Source organism: Colletotrichum lupini, chromosome 3, assembly GCF_023278565.1.
Source record: "Colletotrichum lupini chromosome 3, complete sequence".
Classification (NCBI taxonomy): domain Eukaryota; kingdom Fungi; phylum Ascomycota; class Sordariomycetes; order Glomerellales; family Glomerellaceae; genus Colletotrichum; species Colletotrichum lupini.
Genome location: NC_064676.1, coordinates 6,789,756 through 6,807,778, shown reverse-complemented (window position 1 = coordinate 6,807,778; position 18,023 = coordinate 6,789,756). Strand labels below are relative to the sequence as shown.

Sequence of the window (18,023 nt, the reverse complement as noted above, 5' to 3'; positions counted from 1 at the left end):
CGATTTATGTCTAATATCAGGCTCCATGGCTGAGCCGTCCGGTGGGATTCCCTATTCGATCGAATCTGTCGACGCCCCCGAAATACTCGGATTCTGCTCCGTCTACACACAAGATCGTCGTTGTGGACGATTGCGCCCTGATATTTCGCAACAGATTCTTCGGCATCCACCGACACTGGTTTATTGGGCCACTTCTGCACTTCCTAGTCAATATCAGTGTTGACGGGACGAATTAAGTAATGATGATCGCAGCAACTCGATTCAGTCACCTAACCTAGCAATAGCATCGGTTCGCCCCCAACGTGCCGTGCGTGCTTTCCGCGATGCGACCGTACGGAGCGGTGCCCGAGACTGGGCAGTAAGTTGGACTGACGATCCCACTATCAGCTCCGAGGGCGCGGTACTGACTTGCGACGGTTGTCTCAACTTCATTGACGCCAACGATCGGCTTCCGGGCAGTGTAGCACGGTGGGTCTGCTGGCCTGATTGTCCCGCCCCCATGAGCCGAAATTGGCGACTCGAGAGTTGACGTGAGCACCCGATGAGACCGTACCAAGACCTGCGTTGTATGGAAAGACCCAAAAGGATCTCGTTGTCTCTCGTATATTCTTCTGCCAAGCGGACGAGTGCTGGTATGTCGCGATTTCCAGCAGCAAGTTATCGCGAAAATCTTCAACCCGCCGGCTTCCTTACTCGCCCAATCTATTTGATTAATCACGTAAGCCATGTGCTGCGACGCCCAGATTTTAGCTCGTCTCATCACTCTCGCTGACAACTCTACTTCATTTACTACACACTAGGCGTTGCCAGCTTCTAGCCAAGAATCTGCTGTCTCGAGGCTATACTATTGATATTGCTTTCAATCAACAGAGCCATTGCTGACAGATGAGCTGACAGAAGGCTCCGTATTTTGACAACCCGCCGTGCGTACGCGATCTTCCAGATAGCGCACTTTCCCACTCTGCTTTCCCCGGCCGTCGTCGCCTCAGTCGAACTCTTCAAGTATCGTAGGTTTGTAAGCATGCACGTGGATAATCGTAACTACCATCTCACTTGATAACTCAGACTGAAGCAAATCTATAACTTTTACTTTGTGTTGTCTATCTCTTCCTCGAACCAATTTGAATCCACCATCAGGCATGATCGTGTCCCTCATGATCCTCCCCGTCCTCTGTCCAGTCCGGGAACCCATCGTCAAACAAGTCTTGTAACTTATCCCTCTTCTTCTCATCGTCCCATTTCTTATTCCTCATCACCTTCTGCCACTTCCTCCATTCCTCGTCATTAAGCAAACACGCATCCAGCGCAGCCTCCAACCCCTTGATGTCCAGTTTCTCCCCGATGAACACCATTTCCTGGCGGCGGTCACCCCACTCGCCGCCCTTCTTGATGTCGTGCGTGACAAGGGCGTCCACTTCGCTGTCGCCGGTGAGGTAGTCACCAGGGTCAAGCGTGCAGAACCACGGGCGACCGCCGGTCATTGTAAGCATCGCGCCCGCTTGAGACCAGTCTCCTGCCCTGTGCGGTCGCGTCGCGAGGAAGAACTCTCCTTTCGAGCGGAAGAGCCGGTTGAAGAGGGGGTTGGCAGTCTTGTTGGCGAGGATGACTTCGTTAGAGGGAGGCTCGAGGGGATCTTCCATGTCAGCATCCTCGTCATCAGCTTCGTCCGCTTCTGAGTCATCATCTTCCCATTCCTCATCCTCCGTCTCATCGGCCTCCTCGCCGCTCATGTCAGCGTCATCATCTTCGTCCATGGCATCTTCGTCTTCATCGCCTTCGGGCTCCTCCATTTGCAAGATGAACTTGTCGTACAGTAGAGACCAGAGACGTCTAGGATGGAATGGCCGTGTCCTTGTGTAGATGAAGTTGCGGACGTTGTACTCCTCCGTCTCTGGCTTTGGTGTGACTGCCTTACGCCCATTGACCTGTAGCATCGAGTGTCAGCATATTTTATCTTGCGATGTATAAGTGGATAGCTTCAGATGGAATCTTACCTCGCGGACTGTCATGGCGTGCAGATCTTGCAGCCAGCCAACACCAGACTGAGCGACCTTGAGATCGAATGTGTTGGTGTTGACGATCTCTTTGACGTCGATCTTGCTGTGGCTGGATTCCAGGATCTTGGCTCGTGGGTTGAGCTTCTTGATCAAATCCAACACGCGGGCGCGATCATCTTTGGTAACCTGCTCGCAGTCAGCAATTACATCCTGACCATGAAGGTAGTGTATCTCATAGAATCTTCAATACCATATCAATCTTGTTGAGGACGATCACATCTGCAAACTCAATCTGGTCAACCATCAGGTCAGATACCGTCCGTTCGTCTTCCGGCACGACGTCGTCCCGCCTTGAAGAAAGCAGATCGCTAGTGTGAAAATCGTTGAAGATCGTAAAGGCATCGATGACAGTGACAGTCGTATCAAGGCGAGCGAACTTGTCAACTCCGCCAGCATCAGCCCTGAAGAGCAGCATTCGTCAGTAAGATCGCGGCCACAAAATCCCCGAGGGTATGGGACTCACAGCCTCTTGAGCAACTTCATGGTATCTTCATCCAATCCTTCGGGTCCTTCGCCCATCGTACCCATCTGCTCTGCCAGCCGGGCATCAAAGGTCTCGGCGACTTGTTCGGGCTCGCTGATACCACTGCTCTCGATAATTACGTAGTCGAACTCATGGAGCTCGGACAAGTTGACGAGCTCTTCTAGAAGGTCTCCTCTGAGAGTACAGCAGATGCAGCCATTCTGTAGGGCGATGACTTTTTCTTCGGTCTTTGTAAGGCGGTGGCTCTTTTTGATTAGGGATGCGTCGACGTTGACACTGTATGGGGCAGCTAGTTAGTACTAATACATAGAGTAGATAGCAAATAACTTACGCTCCGATATCGTTGACGATGACCGCAATGCGAAGGCCATGATCGCTCTTGAGGATATGCTGTAGAAGTGTCGTTTTTCCGCTGCCCTGTAATCCAGCTGTTAGACACATGTCTCGATCGCTCACATATGTTGATCAGGACTTACCAAGAAGCCTGAGAGAAGGGTGACTGGTAGCGGTTTGCCCTGGCCCGGCTTTGTGATATCGACGCCTGAGTCCTGGCGGACAAGCTTCGGAACCTCGTCGGTGAGCTTTGGTTGCGTAGTGGCTGGCACAACGACGGCACCCGTTCTGGGTTTCGTTGATGATGCTGAGAGTTTCTTGCCCATTGTAGATATCCGCGGCTCTCCTTCAACTCTGTAAAACTGGTAAAGATTGAAAATTGAAAAACTTGGAATTATCCTATCGATCTTGAGCTACAATATTTGGATATTTATATGAACTTTCCCATCATCTGAACAACTCAAATCCCGTCTTATCTGATCGACTGCCATCAAGGTGTCCGACTAGCGCTAGCTATCATTCCATCATTCCATCATACCGTCTCCTTGAATCATCTTCTTGTGCTCTGCTTTCTGTAGGACATGCGTACGACGGGCCATCCGGGTTCTGACGATGCCCCCTGGGATACAACACGGGATTGGCTGGCTTGTCACCGGGGCCGTCATCACCATCGGTCACACTCTGATTGGCTGAAAAGACCACGACCGGGACCATATCCCGAGAACGCCTCGCCATTTTAGGAAAAAAGAATTAATGAAAGCATGGAAGATGGATCCAACGGCCGGCTCGGACCCTTGAGAACCTTGAGGGATACCTTTCTTGAGTTGATTGTGAAATGACGCTTCGTCATTCGCTTGGGTCATTTCAAACGAGCTACCCTCGGGCCGGTGGTCAACGATGAGATCTACTATGAGCTGGGTAGGCAAAGAGGAAGGATTTAAGGGTTGAAGCCCTTGAGTTTAGGTTTCTCAGCACAGTCAGGAGACGAATTATGGAAGTCCTCTTCATGTTCTCAACCGTAGGGCAGATCTGCGATTCTACCGTTGAACGGCCGAGTACGTGTGGCTACTACGTTGCTCATTGTAAGTCGGCACTTAGGCAGGTGATATCCACATCCACCGCTTGTGATTATTTCAGTTTGATGCGCCCAGAACCTCACAAGTACTTGCCTCTTCGCGGCAGGCCGCCAGCTGTGCTCGAAGCTACTAACTCACCTTATCGAAGAAGTGAAGCAATCATCCAACCTTTTACCACAATAGTAATCAATTGCGGCCGAAAAGCACCATATGAAACTCCATGCCAAGAATTGTCTACTCCGTAGTGCTGCATACGGCCGATACGTACTTAACAGACTTGGGGAGGACTTCTTTCCACAAAGCACGACTTCCGTAGCCTCTCATCTTGCTAGCCTGTGCATTATCTTCGGACGGCTCAGGTTCGAAAGCGAACGGTCCCGGAAGAAATGCGACTGGCTGATCATCTGTTGAGACCATGTGTAACCGGGGCGAGACACTGTGATGACCTTGGCCCTCGGAACGACAATGTTCCTCGATCTCGTTCAACTCAACGCGGAGCCAAGTCCCGAAGAATGGGAATGGCCCAGAAACCCGAATTAGTGAGAAACTCAGGAGCATGGACGATACAATATGCCGCTACTGTCTAAGCGTGCGTATCGTTGTCTCCGGCTATCGTCAGTTGATCGAGGCACAAAACTCATCAAGATCGCAGTCGATGTTGGAAAGAAGAAAGGTGGCTCGCGTACTCATACAGCCAAGAGTCCATTATTCGCGGATCTAGAGAGCAAGTCACATGAAGCATGACTCTGACGGACCGGAGGGTTATATAGCCGAAAGGACATTGGAGCCGAACAGCTAGTCGAACCGAACCTCGACTCGAGTTGAACGCAGATCAAGCGCTCGGCGTTTAAGCGCCAAAAGGATGAAGGAATTTTTAATGGTATTAATAGAAAGCACGTCGCTTGCCAATGCTATTGGCGTTCAGAGTTGTAGAGGGCAACGTCATTGTCAGGTGAGGAGCCGACAAAAATGTTTGCCAGGTGCCCATGCATTCCCAGTTTCATCGTCGACCCCGTTGTGGATGAGGTTGAGCTAGAGCTTACCCCGGATACTACCACGCAACACCCCTTCGACGGAGAGTTGGCCCATGTCCCGAGGCCAGGCTTTCTCTTCAAAGTGCTGTCTGTCCGCAACCCAACGATTGTGTCGGTAAAAGTTGACTTGTTTGTTTACAGGTAGGTTGAGCCTGATTTTGTCCTTGCGTCGATCGCGACTGTTCCGTAGCTGAACCGCCATGCATTGAAGCAAATGGGCTCTGGGCTCGCCAAAAGTTGCGCTGTTGGGCTGGGACGGGTTCATGCACACTTCAGTGCTAGACTTATGCGATGAAGAGCAGCGAGTCGCATCCAGCCTCGAAATACTCTTGTCGCAGTATCGATCCTACGGCGAAGGAATACGAAGTTGCACCGAGGAATAGAGAGGAGCTGAGAAGACAAAACAGCAATCGGCGCTGCAATCAAGAAGGGACGGAAAATGTTTCCAGGCTCGGACAAGGCCCCCCGACCATGTTTCTAATTCTCTCCGTCCTCGAAGCGCCGGGGTGGAGTTTCTTGTGTACCAACGTGAAAAACTGGCACACTTTAGCATCTCACTCTGCCAACAACTCTTCGTGCCTATCCATGACTTGCTTGCAGTCGCATTTTCGGTGGTTTCAGACACCAGAAAGAGGGCGCCTCCGGGCCAAGCCGCCAAGAAACGCGTCAAACACGACCGAGGGTTTTGGTGCGGCACGGCGGGCTCATCAGAGTGACAGCGGCCGGGGTCCGTCTGAAACCCTCCGAACATGGAATCGGTGTGGTTCGCGGTTTGCCCTCTCAGAGGCTCCAGAGTCCCATTGCCAGCTAAGGAGCTCCCCGTTGTCCGGGCCTCCTTGACCCCTTGGGTGTAACTGTGCGGTGCACTGAGGCTGGTGAGGAGGAGCTAGAACTGTGCAAACATGGCTGATGGTTCTAGCGGCTGCGCCAGAGTCATGTTAAGCCGCCTCTGGAGTCCGGGGTCTATTCGTGTGAGCGTCCCCCGGAGCTTTCCCTCGCCTGCGCTTGTCGCACCAAAGACCGGTGCCCACTGTCCCTGAGTCCCTGAGCAATCCGCAGCTTGTAAGAAAGGCACATCTCGAACCCCCCTTGCCCGTTCTTCTTGGAAATTGTTTGATGTGGGAGACATTTTTGCATGGATGTCTCCGAACTCGTCCGTGGGGTTGAGCGAGATGATCGACACGGCGAGAATTGATAACATGAAGCGAATGCCGCCCACCCCGTCGTGACGTCTGCTTTGGTTCTTGTTGTTTCTGCCTCTGCTTCTGTCCAACATCTCGGGGATTCGTGACTCTGTTTCTCATGCGGCGCTTGCGTCGTTTTTCCTTTCTTGTTGTTCTCTTCTAGATTTGCAGCTGCGCTGCTTTTTCCTTCACTCACTCGCTGGTCGATTTTACTTCGTTACTGGTTTGTAGGACAGGTGCAGAAGACGCGAAGGCTCGTAGCGATGGACGCAACTGCGACTTGGTCTACTCTGAGGTACGGGATCAACCAAGCATTCTCATCAGTCTTTCAGTGAGGGTCGCTAACCGGTATAAACAGGCAGCGGAGGAGAAGAACTGCGCCTAAATTCCCTGGCAGACCTCGTCACAATCTGGCCCGTAGACAAAGTCCAGCACCACCACCCACTGAGGAGGAGGAAGCCGAGGGAGCAGACGGGGAGCAAGAAGCCGGCGGCAAGCAAGAAGAAGAGGAGGAGGAAGACGAAGAGGGGGCCAAGCCTAACCAACCCGCCAACCAGAGACAGGAACAAGAGGAGGAGGAGGAAGAAGAAAAAGAGGAGGAGAGGCCTGCAGGCGGCGCTGCAAAGGAAGCCGAGAGCGATTCAGAAGCCGGCGGCCAAGCCGGCGCAGCATCATCAGCCAGCGACTCAGACGCACCACAACCAGGCGCACCGCCAGGCCAGCAATCCGACTCGAGCAGCGATTCAGAAGAAGAGCAGCCTCCGCCAGCAGTAACACCACCACCCGGAGCAACGCCAGCCCCTCCCCCGAGTGTGCAGCCACCCCCGGCCGCACCGTCACTCCCACCCCCGGCGGCGCAAGGGTCCCCGATCCCGTCGGCAGTCTTGAACCCGGCATTGCCGGCAAGCTTACCGCCCGCAAGAGGCTTTATTACTCTTGTTCCCGGAGCGCCGCCACCCTCTAACCCACCGCCTCAAGAGGCTCCAGCGCAACAACCGGCGCCGGTCGCGACACCGTCGAATCCTCCTGCCCGCCAACCGCAGGATCCTCCGCTTGCCAGTCAGCCGCCTGCAACACCATCACCGCCTCCTCCTCCCGCCGCCGAAACCACTCCTTCAACGAATCTGCCGCCGCCCCCGGTTGAAAATGCCGCGTCCGGAACACCACAGCCGGAACTTCTCCCACCAAGCTCACAAGTCGAGGCTTCCAACGCGCCATCGGCGTCAGCTGCGCCCGCTGATGGCACAGACCGTGGCTTCGCGATCGGAGTCTCCTTCGCCGTTGTCGGTAAGTCGTTGTAAACCCCCGCCTTCTAAGGTAGCCCAAAAACCTAATCAGGGATCGCAGCCATCATCGGGTTGCTCATTGGCGCAGTAATCTTCGGCGTAAAACGTTACAAGAGGAAGAAGAAGGTCGCCGCCGTAGCAACAAACATGACGCAAAACACACCACCAGGCGGTAACGGTATCCTCCCAAGAGAGTCCGCCATCCTCAGACAACCAAAGCGCAGCACCCGCGAGATGGAGCGCGCCATGGTCACAACCTTCAGACAGACCAAGATCGCGAACCGTACCACCAAGGAGATGGAAGAGCAGATGATGGAGCAATTCAAGACCGACAGAGCATCTAGGGTGGACGCATCCTCCGCCAGGCCTTTACCGAATCTTTCGACGACGAACGCGATTGCTGCGGTTCCGCCTCTTCCCAATATGCCCAGCAACAATGATCCTATTGGAAACACTAGGAACATGCAAGCGGAGAGCTTTTACTACGAAAAGTCCATTAATGAGCCGCCGGTCGTACCCGCGCCACTGAGGATCAGCACAGCGCAACGACGGCCGCCGACAGCGGTCTCGACGGCGAGGGTGCCCTATCCTGCTTCCACGTATGATATGTACCAGGAAGTTGGACAGGGTCCGTACCGGGAGTCTATCAATATCGGATACCAGCCTACCGCCAACAACAACGGCTATCGACCATATAACCCCGACAACTTTTACCGGCCGCAGCCGGGTCAGCTCCCCCGAGCGGAGAGGGGACCTGACGGGCGGTTCTCACCCGAGATGGGGTACCGCGGCTGAGAAGTGCCCGGACTGAAGTAAAATCGTGGCACGCCAATACGGTCACTACCGAGAGCATACGGCGACATTCTTTTCGAGCTGGGATCAACCCATGATAAATCGTACCAAGGATCGGATGATGGACCCTCCGAACCAGACCTTGCGAACCACACACGCTGTACTCGGGCATAGATGGGATGACTGCTGTCACTAGTCTCATTTGTCTCACCAACCACTCTTATTTTCCCTTTCTTGTTGAATACCCAGGCAGAAGATTGTCGTCCACGATGTATTATATCAATATGCAATAATATCACGAACCATGATGATTGAACCACTCACATAATTCCATCAAGGTGTTGTTATCGACAGCCGATCTGAGGAGTCCGCCGGAGCAAATAGTGTCATGATCTGGGTCCTAACAGTCTCTTCATTTCATTGGCACCCATCTCCACGTGCCGTACTAAATATGTTGACCTTTAGACGCGCGGAGGATCTTGCAATACGGGTCCAGACGCACGCCTCCTGAAACGAACGTCGTGACAGACCCCTGTCATGCCCCGAAATAGGCTCGCCAAAAGTTCCCAATCTTTGAACCCACGCAAGAAGTTGTGTGAGGACACAGAAGGGATCGGGGATGCTGCGACCATCGGCATGTACTCACAAGCAGGTCGACATGGATATAAGCCTCATCTTCGAGGTTGCCTCTCCTTTCCACCGTGACAACTCTCAGCATTGTGTCAGGAGCGGATTCAAGATAGGTCAGCAGGTAGGTAATTGTGATGCGTTCTACAAAGATGGTGCTACGTGATTCTATCAACTATCCGTGGCATATTCTATGACCCCTGCACTCCTCGTCGCCTACAGGTCCTCCAGGAAATCTATTCCTGATGTAAATGTCATTCTCTCCGCAATCATTTTGGGTATTGGGTCTCCCGTCCCCCACTTCCTCAAGGCAAGATCTAACGGCGTTTCCCCGGACTTCGATTTTATGAAAAGACTGGCGTCAACTTTTCCCCCGTCAAGCAACCATTGTACTGACTGCGGTTTCACCAAGATGTGACCTGCAACATAGTGCAGTAGCGTTCCCCACTTGTCAATCGCTGTGTTTGGATCGACCAAACCCGTATCATACAGATATTGTGCTACTTTCAAGTTCCCCCTACAGATGGCCATGGAAAAGGGGGTACCCCCGAGCGAATTCTGTGTCTTAATGTCAACCTTTTGTGTCTCGACAAGATATTTGACGATCTCAATCCGCCCCTCTTCTGCTGCTTGTTGTAGAAGTGAAAATGGCCTCTCCGTGACAGTCAACTTGAACTCGTTTCCTTGTGCGAGGCGCTTGGCCCAATGCCGCTCCAAAACATCGATATCAACCTTGCCTGCTTCTGTTAGGAGCTTGAAAATATGAACGTTGCCCCATTTTATAGCAAGAATTAAAACCAGCAGCCAATTCCTTTCGTGATGGCTCTGATACATCCCTATCAAATGACGGACAGCGGTTTCATTTTCGCATATTAAAGCGATGCTGAAAAGATCAAATAATCCATCTTTGACTTCCATGTTGGGTTCAAGCCCACTTTGTGCGAAGAGATAATCCAGAAACTTTTCGTCGCCCCCCCAGATGGCATATGTATAAGTCAAAGCACCCAGTTATGGGCCCCCCCCCCCTTTTGGGCCCCCTAGTTTTGGTAGGGCTATACCAAAACCTACTACTTTATACTATACATATAACTAGCTTTACTTAGTATATAAAAATATAACTAAAATTAATTTATATATACATTTAACTATACTTCTATATTATTATACTTTTAGTAATATATACCAACTTAGTATTGCGTAATCATATTAGATATATACATTTTAAAAAACACATAGTTAAGAAGTAATAATTAGAATATAAATTACTTAAGAGTTATTTTCTTTTAGAAGCTAAGATTATAATATATTAGAATTATATATAGAAACTACATACAAATAGCTTTTTTATATTTTTATAATTTTTTATAGCTTAGTAATACTAAGTTAAAGATTCCTCATAGTAAATTTTATATAGGAGAATTTAAAACTGAATATATTACGTAATCATATAATAAAAGTAGGGTATAAGATATATATTCGATTAGAGATAAATATAAATAGTATAGATATAGTTTTATATTTCTCTTTTAACTATAATTATAAATGTTATTTAAGCTTTTGAATTGTTAGTGTCGCCTAGTAATTTATATATAAACACTAACATTTTCAAAACTTTAACTTTAACTTAATAAAACTACTTAATTAAGTAGTATTACGTAATATAGTATTTTTTTTATTAAAATATAAATAAGTTTCTATTTAACTATGAAATATTGAAATTTATTACTGAGCAGCCGATTTATTAGACCTATAGTGAAAAGTAGTACTATTGGTGTAAATGGGGGGCCCAAAAGGGGGGCCCATAACTGGGTGCTTTGACTTATGGCGTGTAACCGCAGCTGTCCTTGAGGTTCAGATTATCCTATCAATTAAATTAGCACGTAAAATTTTCACGTATAAGGGGAGTTCGCTGACTTTATCGGTCCCGCCTAAGAGCTCAAAGATTCTAGCAAGACCGAAATATGCTGCGAGATGTAGCCCATGAAGAAATTGAGGCATCGGCACTGAATCGAAATTGGATAAATGCTTGTGATTGAACAGGAGAGAACGGGCTGATGAACAGTGCACATCATTGTATGCTCTGTCGGTAAGGAAGAGGAGTGTTCCCTGGTCTGGGTGATTAATGTATCTCGCGTGATAACCCCAGTTGGAAGCGGCGTAGTGGTACAATGGATCTCCAGTGATGTTAAGCCGATGTCGATCCTGTCGAGACTGTAATAGCTGAGTTTGCTCTTCCTTTTCTAGATTTATCCACATCCGTTCGAAGTGCTCCTCATAGGTGACCCTGAATTTGTCATAAGAAAGATACGCAACGCAAGATTTAGCAAGGAGCGTTTGCGCTTCAGGAATCCAACGCTCCTTCGTCCTCTCGAAGAATTCCTGGGTCGTGTAGTGAACCAAACGGATAACCTTGCTCTCTTCATCAATCGTAACTAGACCAGCACAGACTGAAACGATATCTTCTAGCTCAGGGAGGTTGTCTTCGTCTAGTTTAGTCGTCCCTTCCTCCACGGCGAGAGCGTGTTGTAGCTCCACGGTATCGAGTGGTCTTCGAGCGCAGCATATCCAGGACAGCGTGTCCTTTGCGAGAGACATTTGGTCTTCGAGCTGTCGTTCGATGCGCTCCATGGCATTCTCATACGCAACGTCGTACGCCTCGGAACCGCTAGAAAATTTGCGAAGTGCCTCTTTGACGGCTTTGGCTGAGCGTTTTCCTTGTAGCGAATCTAGATGAAGTTGTGCTAACAGAAACCTTATGGATTGGAATTAGTCAAGTTCAATCCCACTGGCAGGTGACCCAAATCGCATACATTCCTTGAACGGCTTGAATGATAGTGTCGGATTGGAAGTCTAATTCGACCGCGGCATACAGCCGACTGCGCAGGGGCTAATTAGGGGCCCTATTTCTAATTATTATAGCTAGCCCAACCTACGGTTAGAACCTCCTTTTTATACCTACGCAGATATTTATATAGTTTAATTAATCTTTTTATTAACTACGGTTCGAACTAACTACCCTATAATAAGGATACTAATACTAATTAGTAATTAAATTCTATTATCGTAGATCGGTAAGGTATCTCGCTACGTAAAAGAGACGACTTCTTAATACCGCACGGGATAGGAGATTCGTACTAATTAACCTTATAGAAGTAAATAAAAAAGGGGGCGATTCTTAAATACCGCACGGAATTAAGTAATCGTAGCCCTTTACTACTTACGAGAGGTCGACGTTTACTATGTTAAACTACGTTAATTAATAGAACCGCTTAAGTAACTAGTTTTTTACCGTCGCCTTAAGTAGCTTTTTTATTAAATAACTTTTCTATGGCCGGCCCGTAATTAGAAATTAACTAGCTAAATTAATAAAAGGAATTCCCCGTACGACGACTACTTACCTAATCGACTAGCGTAACGAACGGGCTTAATAATATGGTATAAAAGAGCACTACGTAATTAAAAAAGGGGATCTCTAAACGTAGATATTCTTATTTAGTAATAAAGGTAACCTTATAAGAGTTATTAAGCTAAGAAATTTACGGTATACGGAAAAGTCTATTACTACGGGGATCTTATAAGTACGCCCTTAAGCCCGCGATCTAGACGACCTCTTCGTAGCTCCCTTAACTACCCCCCGGGTATTACTTAGGAATATAGTATAGGGGACGGTCTAACGAGGGAGGAGGGGATTTAGAGGTCCTAATAATATCGAGTTAAGAGTATTACGGATCTCGGAGATTAACTTAAGAAGAAAGTAGCCACCTTAAAGTAGTCCTATGACCTCCCGCTAGAGTTATTATTAGCCTAAAAAAAGGCTAAAAAGACGAGGATCTAAGGAAAAAGAAAAGAATCCTCTAGAGGGCCGCTAAAGGGCTTTTTTTTATACTAGCTTACGGTATAAAATTACTAATTTCGAGAAATCGGTAACTAGTAAAGATCCCGAGACTAATTACTATATCTTATTATAGTAATATAAACGTTTACCGCTACTATTATTAAAAGAAACTACTAAAACCTACCCTTTTATATTAAATAAAAAAGAGGATCTTAGTAAGTACGATAGCTAGCGATTTAGAAGGGTAGTAGTAATCGCTAAAAATAGTAAAAACAAGAGTAGTAGCGAGATAGCGAGAGGAAGCGGGAATCTCTTAGACCCTAATAAATTCGTTAGGTAGTAAAAGCACGGATTTATTACGACCGGCGCGCGGATTAAATATATCCTTATTAAAATTAAATACGCTAGCGATTACTAATACGGGCATAAGCTAGAGTACGACCCTTAGCGAGTTAGGGTAAGGAAAAAGAGGACGAAACCCGATCCTAGATAGAATCCTAATCCTTTATAAGTAGGTAAATATTAACCCGGACTATTAGGGGACGTAGATATATAGAATTACGGATTAGCTTAACGGCGAGTAAATTAACGCGGTATTAATCTATTTAACTAAGGTTTATAAAAAAAAGGGGCTATAGGGGTAACCCCTATTTTATAAGATCGCAGACGACCTTAGCTATTAGCTAGATAAATAGTTTATAAGCGTAAGCCTAGGAATCGCGAAAGCGGTTAATAGATTCCTCTATGGGCGAGGGGTACTACTAGCGCAATTATAATCGCGAGAACCGTACGAAATCCTAGTAATAACGATTATAGAGGAGGAATTCGTAATATAGACCTAGGCACAAGTTAATAGGGCGTATAATCGCTTTAACAAATTTAGAAAAAGGGTAAACGACCTAGATTTCCTTTTTATAATTACTAACGGTAATTTATCGTTATAGAAGGATATATAGAGGCAAAATATAGTACTAGAAGTACGATAATTAACAATTCTGCCTATTTCGATCTATAGCTCGTCGCCGCTACTAATACGAAATTCGGTACTAATCGGCTAGTAAAAAAGGAGGTAGACTACCCGAAGTTATTAATAATACGTAGCGACGTAGGGATCGCATATAAATACCGAAAATCTAGTAATAAATACGAGGTAGTTTATAAACCTTAAAAAGATCTTCTTAAAAAAGAAATTATACTCTGGGGGGAAGTATAAGGTCTTATAAGAAACCCTAACGATGTTTTACGATTACTACGAAAAAGTCGGAATTAGGGAATACTAATACTATTCGGTAGTTAATATCGTACTCGTAAGTAAAGCCTCTAATTACTACTACGAAGCGGTGCGTAATCTCGATTAAAACGACTTTCTTAGTATAATTAACGTAATCCGAAGCCGCTTCGAGACTTATAATAAGAACCTAGAGCTCCTATCTAAGCTACGAGCGATTTCTTTTATATCTATAGCTAGGATAATAGAGGGTAAATTGCGAATAAAAATCCTCGAAGAGCTTATCGATCGAATTGATAAGCTAGCGAAAACCTAGCTAAATAAGGGAACTAACGAGCGGAAAGTCGGATATCTTTATACCGTAGTTTAGCGCGTTTTAAAAGCGAAAATAACTCTATACTAAGTACCCAAAGACTACGAGACGCTCTGCTCGAGGCTAAGATCTAGTTTTAATATTAAGGCGAGAATACTGCGCTAAACCTACTTTTAAGTATACGACGGCCCTTATTAGTAATATTAGGTCGACCGAACGTATAATAGGAAAGGAAAGGAAGCTAGGTACGGTAATCGCTAATAGGGAATCTTAGATTCGTTAAATAGGTAGAGATTTAACTCGCGAGTAGGGTAACAGAAGAAGTAGTATTTTATTTATAAAAAGGATAGATATTAGTTAAGTAACTACTCTAAGGAAGAGCGTACTAAATCGTACGAATAATATAGAAAATCGAGGGTAGTAGATAGTAAAACTAGCCCTTATCGATTTAACTAATTCCTTATTATATATGAGGGCAGATCTGGGGGCACGGAACCTAGCGAAAGTAGCTAATTTAGCGGCCTAAAGTACCCGCACCCTATAGGAGATTTAGAAGATAAGGAAGATCTTACCCCCTATACTAACGAATTAAATTACGACGAAGTCGACGATATTAACTACTCTTTTTTTACCCCGTTAGCCTCGGGAGGATATACGAGGCTAAACGAAAAAAAAGTAATAGAAGCCCTTAATAAGTAAGCTTTTATTTACGGATAGTAAGGGAAGGTCCCTTAGATAACGGATACGGAGGTGGGTAAAAGGACGAATCTAATAGCGTAGAATTCTACTCTCTTAATATTTAAAGAAAAGAGATAGGGTGCTAAGCAATTCTAGGGGTAGCTAGAGGGGTCCTTTTTATACTACCTAGATTACTTAAATACTAAGCTCGTATAAGTATTCTATACGAACGAAAGGTACGGCCTAGATAATTTCTATAGGATTATCCTAGATACTAGGGTATTATAATAGTTAATAAGAGGAAAAGGGTAATTCTAGGCGCTATAGAAAATCGCGCTAATAACGCTTAATATATTAATAGCGGGTATTACGAGGATTAGCTTCGGCCTAGGTAAGGAAATCGTCGCCCTAGGTACGGTAGAAGTAGAGACGCACTTCGGAACGATAACTTTCTATATCCTACCCGTTAATACCCCATTTCTCCTATATCTAAAAGATATGGATCGACTAGGTATTATATTTAATAATACGAAGAATAGAATCTCTAGCCGTAAGTACTTTAAAATAGTCGAACGACGATAGGGGCACGCGTTTATAAAGCTTACTAACGATACGAAGTCGATTAATTACTTAACGGAAAGTGAGCTTAGACGACTATACTAGAGATTTAGCTACCTATCGGTCGCGAGGCTATATAACCTCCTAAAGTATTTAGGTAATAATAATATCGAAATAGGGGCGCTAGAGTAGTTAACAAAAGTATACTACTAATACTAAATAAATACGCAGAGCCTACGTAGATTTAAATTTAAATTACGTAATAAGCTTAACTTTAATTAAGAGATCGTTATCGATATTTTCTACTTAAATAGTCGACCGGTCCTATATATAATCGACGAGGCTATATTATTCTAAATAGGGCAATTCTTACGGGATCTATAAGTAAAAATAGTATAGGTAGCTCTACGAAAAAGCTAGATCGATATATACTAAGGACCGCTAGACGGTATTAGAACCGACGCTAGTATTAGTTTTAAGTTAATAGAATTTAAAGAAAATACGACGGCCTACGGTATATAGTTAAAAGTCGTGCCCGTCGAAGCGTACTATAGTATTAAAAAGGTAGAAAGGGCGTATTAGTAATTAAAAAGAGCGTTTAAAATTATTAAAAAAGAAAATCCCGATTCTAATAACGACGAATGCCTTTAGACAGTACTTAAATACTATAACGATACTATAGGGCCTAACGGGCTTATACCGACGCTTTTAGTATTTAGAGTATATTTAAAAACGACCTTAGCCTTATTACTATTACTAGACGTAAGCTAGTAAGCTTAAGTAGTTGAAAAAGTAATATAGGTACTGCGCGAGGTAAGCGTAAAAAAGTAAGTTAATAAGGTAATTACTACGCGCAATAGGCCCGATATAGGGGTTAATTTAGATATACCCCTAAATTCAGATATACGAGTATAGCGCGAAATTACTTAATAATAGGCTAGGCTATATAAATTAATTTCTATTAACGAGCGTTCTTACGTAGTCGCAAGAGATTGCGACTAGCTACTCGAGGTATTAATTACGGTAGTTAGACTATATTATATAGATCCTATCGAGGTAATTTCTAGCTTATAAAAAGAAGAAGAGCTAGGGGAAGCTATATAACCCGCGGTAGAGGTATAGGAAATTATCCTTAACAAAATCGTCGTAGTAGTACTAATAGACGACGAAGAAGAGGAAATTGCTAAAAGGGCACTAATACGTCGCGGGAGACTATAATAGTAAGCACTAACGCGGCAATTTATTACTAGCGACGAGGTAATTAATACTTTTTATATAGTAAAAGAGAAAGCCGATTTCGAGCTAGTAGTTAAACTATGTAAAGAAGGCGTAATTATAACTATTAAAAAGCTATATAAGGGATTAGATCTTATTAAAATAGATACTTTGCGCGATCGAGGGGTCTATTAATTTATCCTCTATAATTTAGAAAAGTATATAAACCTCCGTATATTTAAATCGCGAATAGTTCGTGAAATTAAAGGAAAAGGAATACCCTAACCGTACGAGAAGTCTAGATACGTAATTTAGGGGTACGGTAACGTTAAAAAGGCGACGCTACTTATATAATTACCCACTATATAGCGCTATAGCTAACGATTAATAATAGTACTAATAGTATTACTACGGAAGAAGGGATACGAGATTTAGAGCCGTAATATTACCTAGGTATATACCCAATCGGCTATAGGGCTCATAAGGAAAATCCTAGCCTATTTACCAAAAGAAATGGCTAATAAGTACTTAGAAGGCACGATTATTAAAGTACTTAAGCTACTATATAGGCTCGCAGAATCAGGCACCTATTAGTAGGCTACTTACTACGATTTTTATATTAATTAACTATTAATAGTTACCTCTACGTACGACCCGTGCTTACTAGTTACGGAGTATAAAGGCGACTAATTTAGGATTATTAAAATATAGACTAACGATATATTAGGCCTATCCGATATTAACTTTATAAAAAAAGAGGATAAGGAGCTTTAAAAAGCGGGCTTCGTAGCGAAGCTAAAAGAGGTCCTTATAATAAATACCCCCCTAGTATTTAACGGCGGGATTCTTATAATTAAAGGGGAAACCGTCGTCTTTTAATAAAAGGGGTAAGGTAAGAAAATTAACCTCGTCGACCCGAACGTAACCGATATTAAGAAGTAGTATAAGGCTAAGCTTGCGCGAGGGGTATATATTATAAGTATTTATTAGCCCGAGGTAATTTTTAACTGCGCTAGGGTAGCGCAGGCTATAGATCTAACCGAACGAGATATCGAAATACTTAATAAGCGGCTTAAGTAGTAGTAAACGAATCTCGATCGAGGTCTCGTTTATTACCTAATCGACCTTATGATTAGTAAGCTCTACGTCTTCGTTAATAAGTTATTTACGAATAATAACGACCTTACTTCGCAATTAGGGTATATTATTATCCTAGCTAACGAGAGTATGGGCGAGAGTGAATTTACTATATACGGTAATATAATCTATTACTTATTAACTAAAAATAAGCGGGTAATAAGAAGTATACTAGCGTCGGAGGTC

At 45.2% G+C, this 18,023-nt stretch overlaps 4 protein-coding genes across 4 annotated transcripts; 3 read left to right on the top strand and 1 right to left on the bottom strand.

Moving 5' to 3' along the window:
• Positions 1 to 25: 25 nt before the first annotated feature.
• Positions 26 to 1,011, top strand: CLUP02_06780 (uncharacterized protein; the record flags this gene model as incomplete). Its single annotated transcript, XM_049285777.1, has 5 exons — positions 26 to 218; positions 285 to 468; positions 547 to 718; positions 801 to 830; positions 898 to 1,011. The coding sequence occupies 5 exons, from the start codon at positions 26 to 28 to the stop codon at positions 1,009 to 1,011; spliced, it is 693 nt and encodes a 230-aa protein (XP_049142920.1).
• A 122-nt stretch (positions 1,012 to 1,133) lies between these two features.
• On the bottom strand, positions 1,134 to 3,200 carry CLUP02_06779 (CobW/HypB/UreG; the record flags this gene model as incomplete). The annotated part of the gene is made up of 6 exons (XM_049285776.1): positions 1,134 to 1,925; positions 1,995 to 2,183; positions 2,248 to 2,458; positions 2,521 to 2,817; positions 2,873 to 2,958; positions 3,018 to 3,200. 6 exons carry the CDS (start codon positions 3,198 to 3,200, stop codon positions 1,134 to 1,136), a joined length of 1,758 nt encoding a protein of 585 aa, XP_049142919.1.
• Positions 3,201 to 4,858: 1,658 nt separating this feature from the next.
• CLUP02_06778 (uncharacterized protein) lies at positions 4,859 to 5,367 on the top strand (the record flags this gene model as incomplete). Its single annotated transcript, XM_049285775.1, has 3 exons — positions 4,859 to 4,902; positions 4,949 to 5,125; positions 5,196 to 5,367. The coding sequence occupies 3 exons, from the start codon at positions 4,859 to 4,861 to the stop codon at positions 5,365 to 5,367; spliced, it is 393 nt and encodes a 130-aa protein (XP_049142918.1).
• Positions 5,368 to 6,431: 1,064 nt separating this feature from the next.
• Positions 6,432 to 8,249, top strand: CLUP02_06777 (uncharacterized protein; the record flags this gene model as incomplete). The annotated part of the gene is made up of 3 exons (XM_049285774.1): positions 6,432 to 6,463; positions 6,527 to 7,455; positions 7,516 to 8,249. The coding sequence occupies 3 exons, from the start codon at positions 6,432 to 6,434 to the stop codon at positions 8,247 to 8,249; spliced, it is 1,695 nt and encodes a 564-aa protein (XP_049142917.1).
• Positions 8,250 to 18,023: the final 9,774 nt, after the last annotated feature.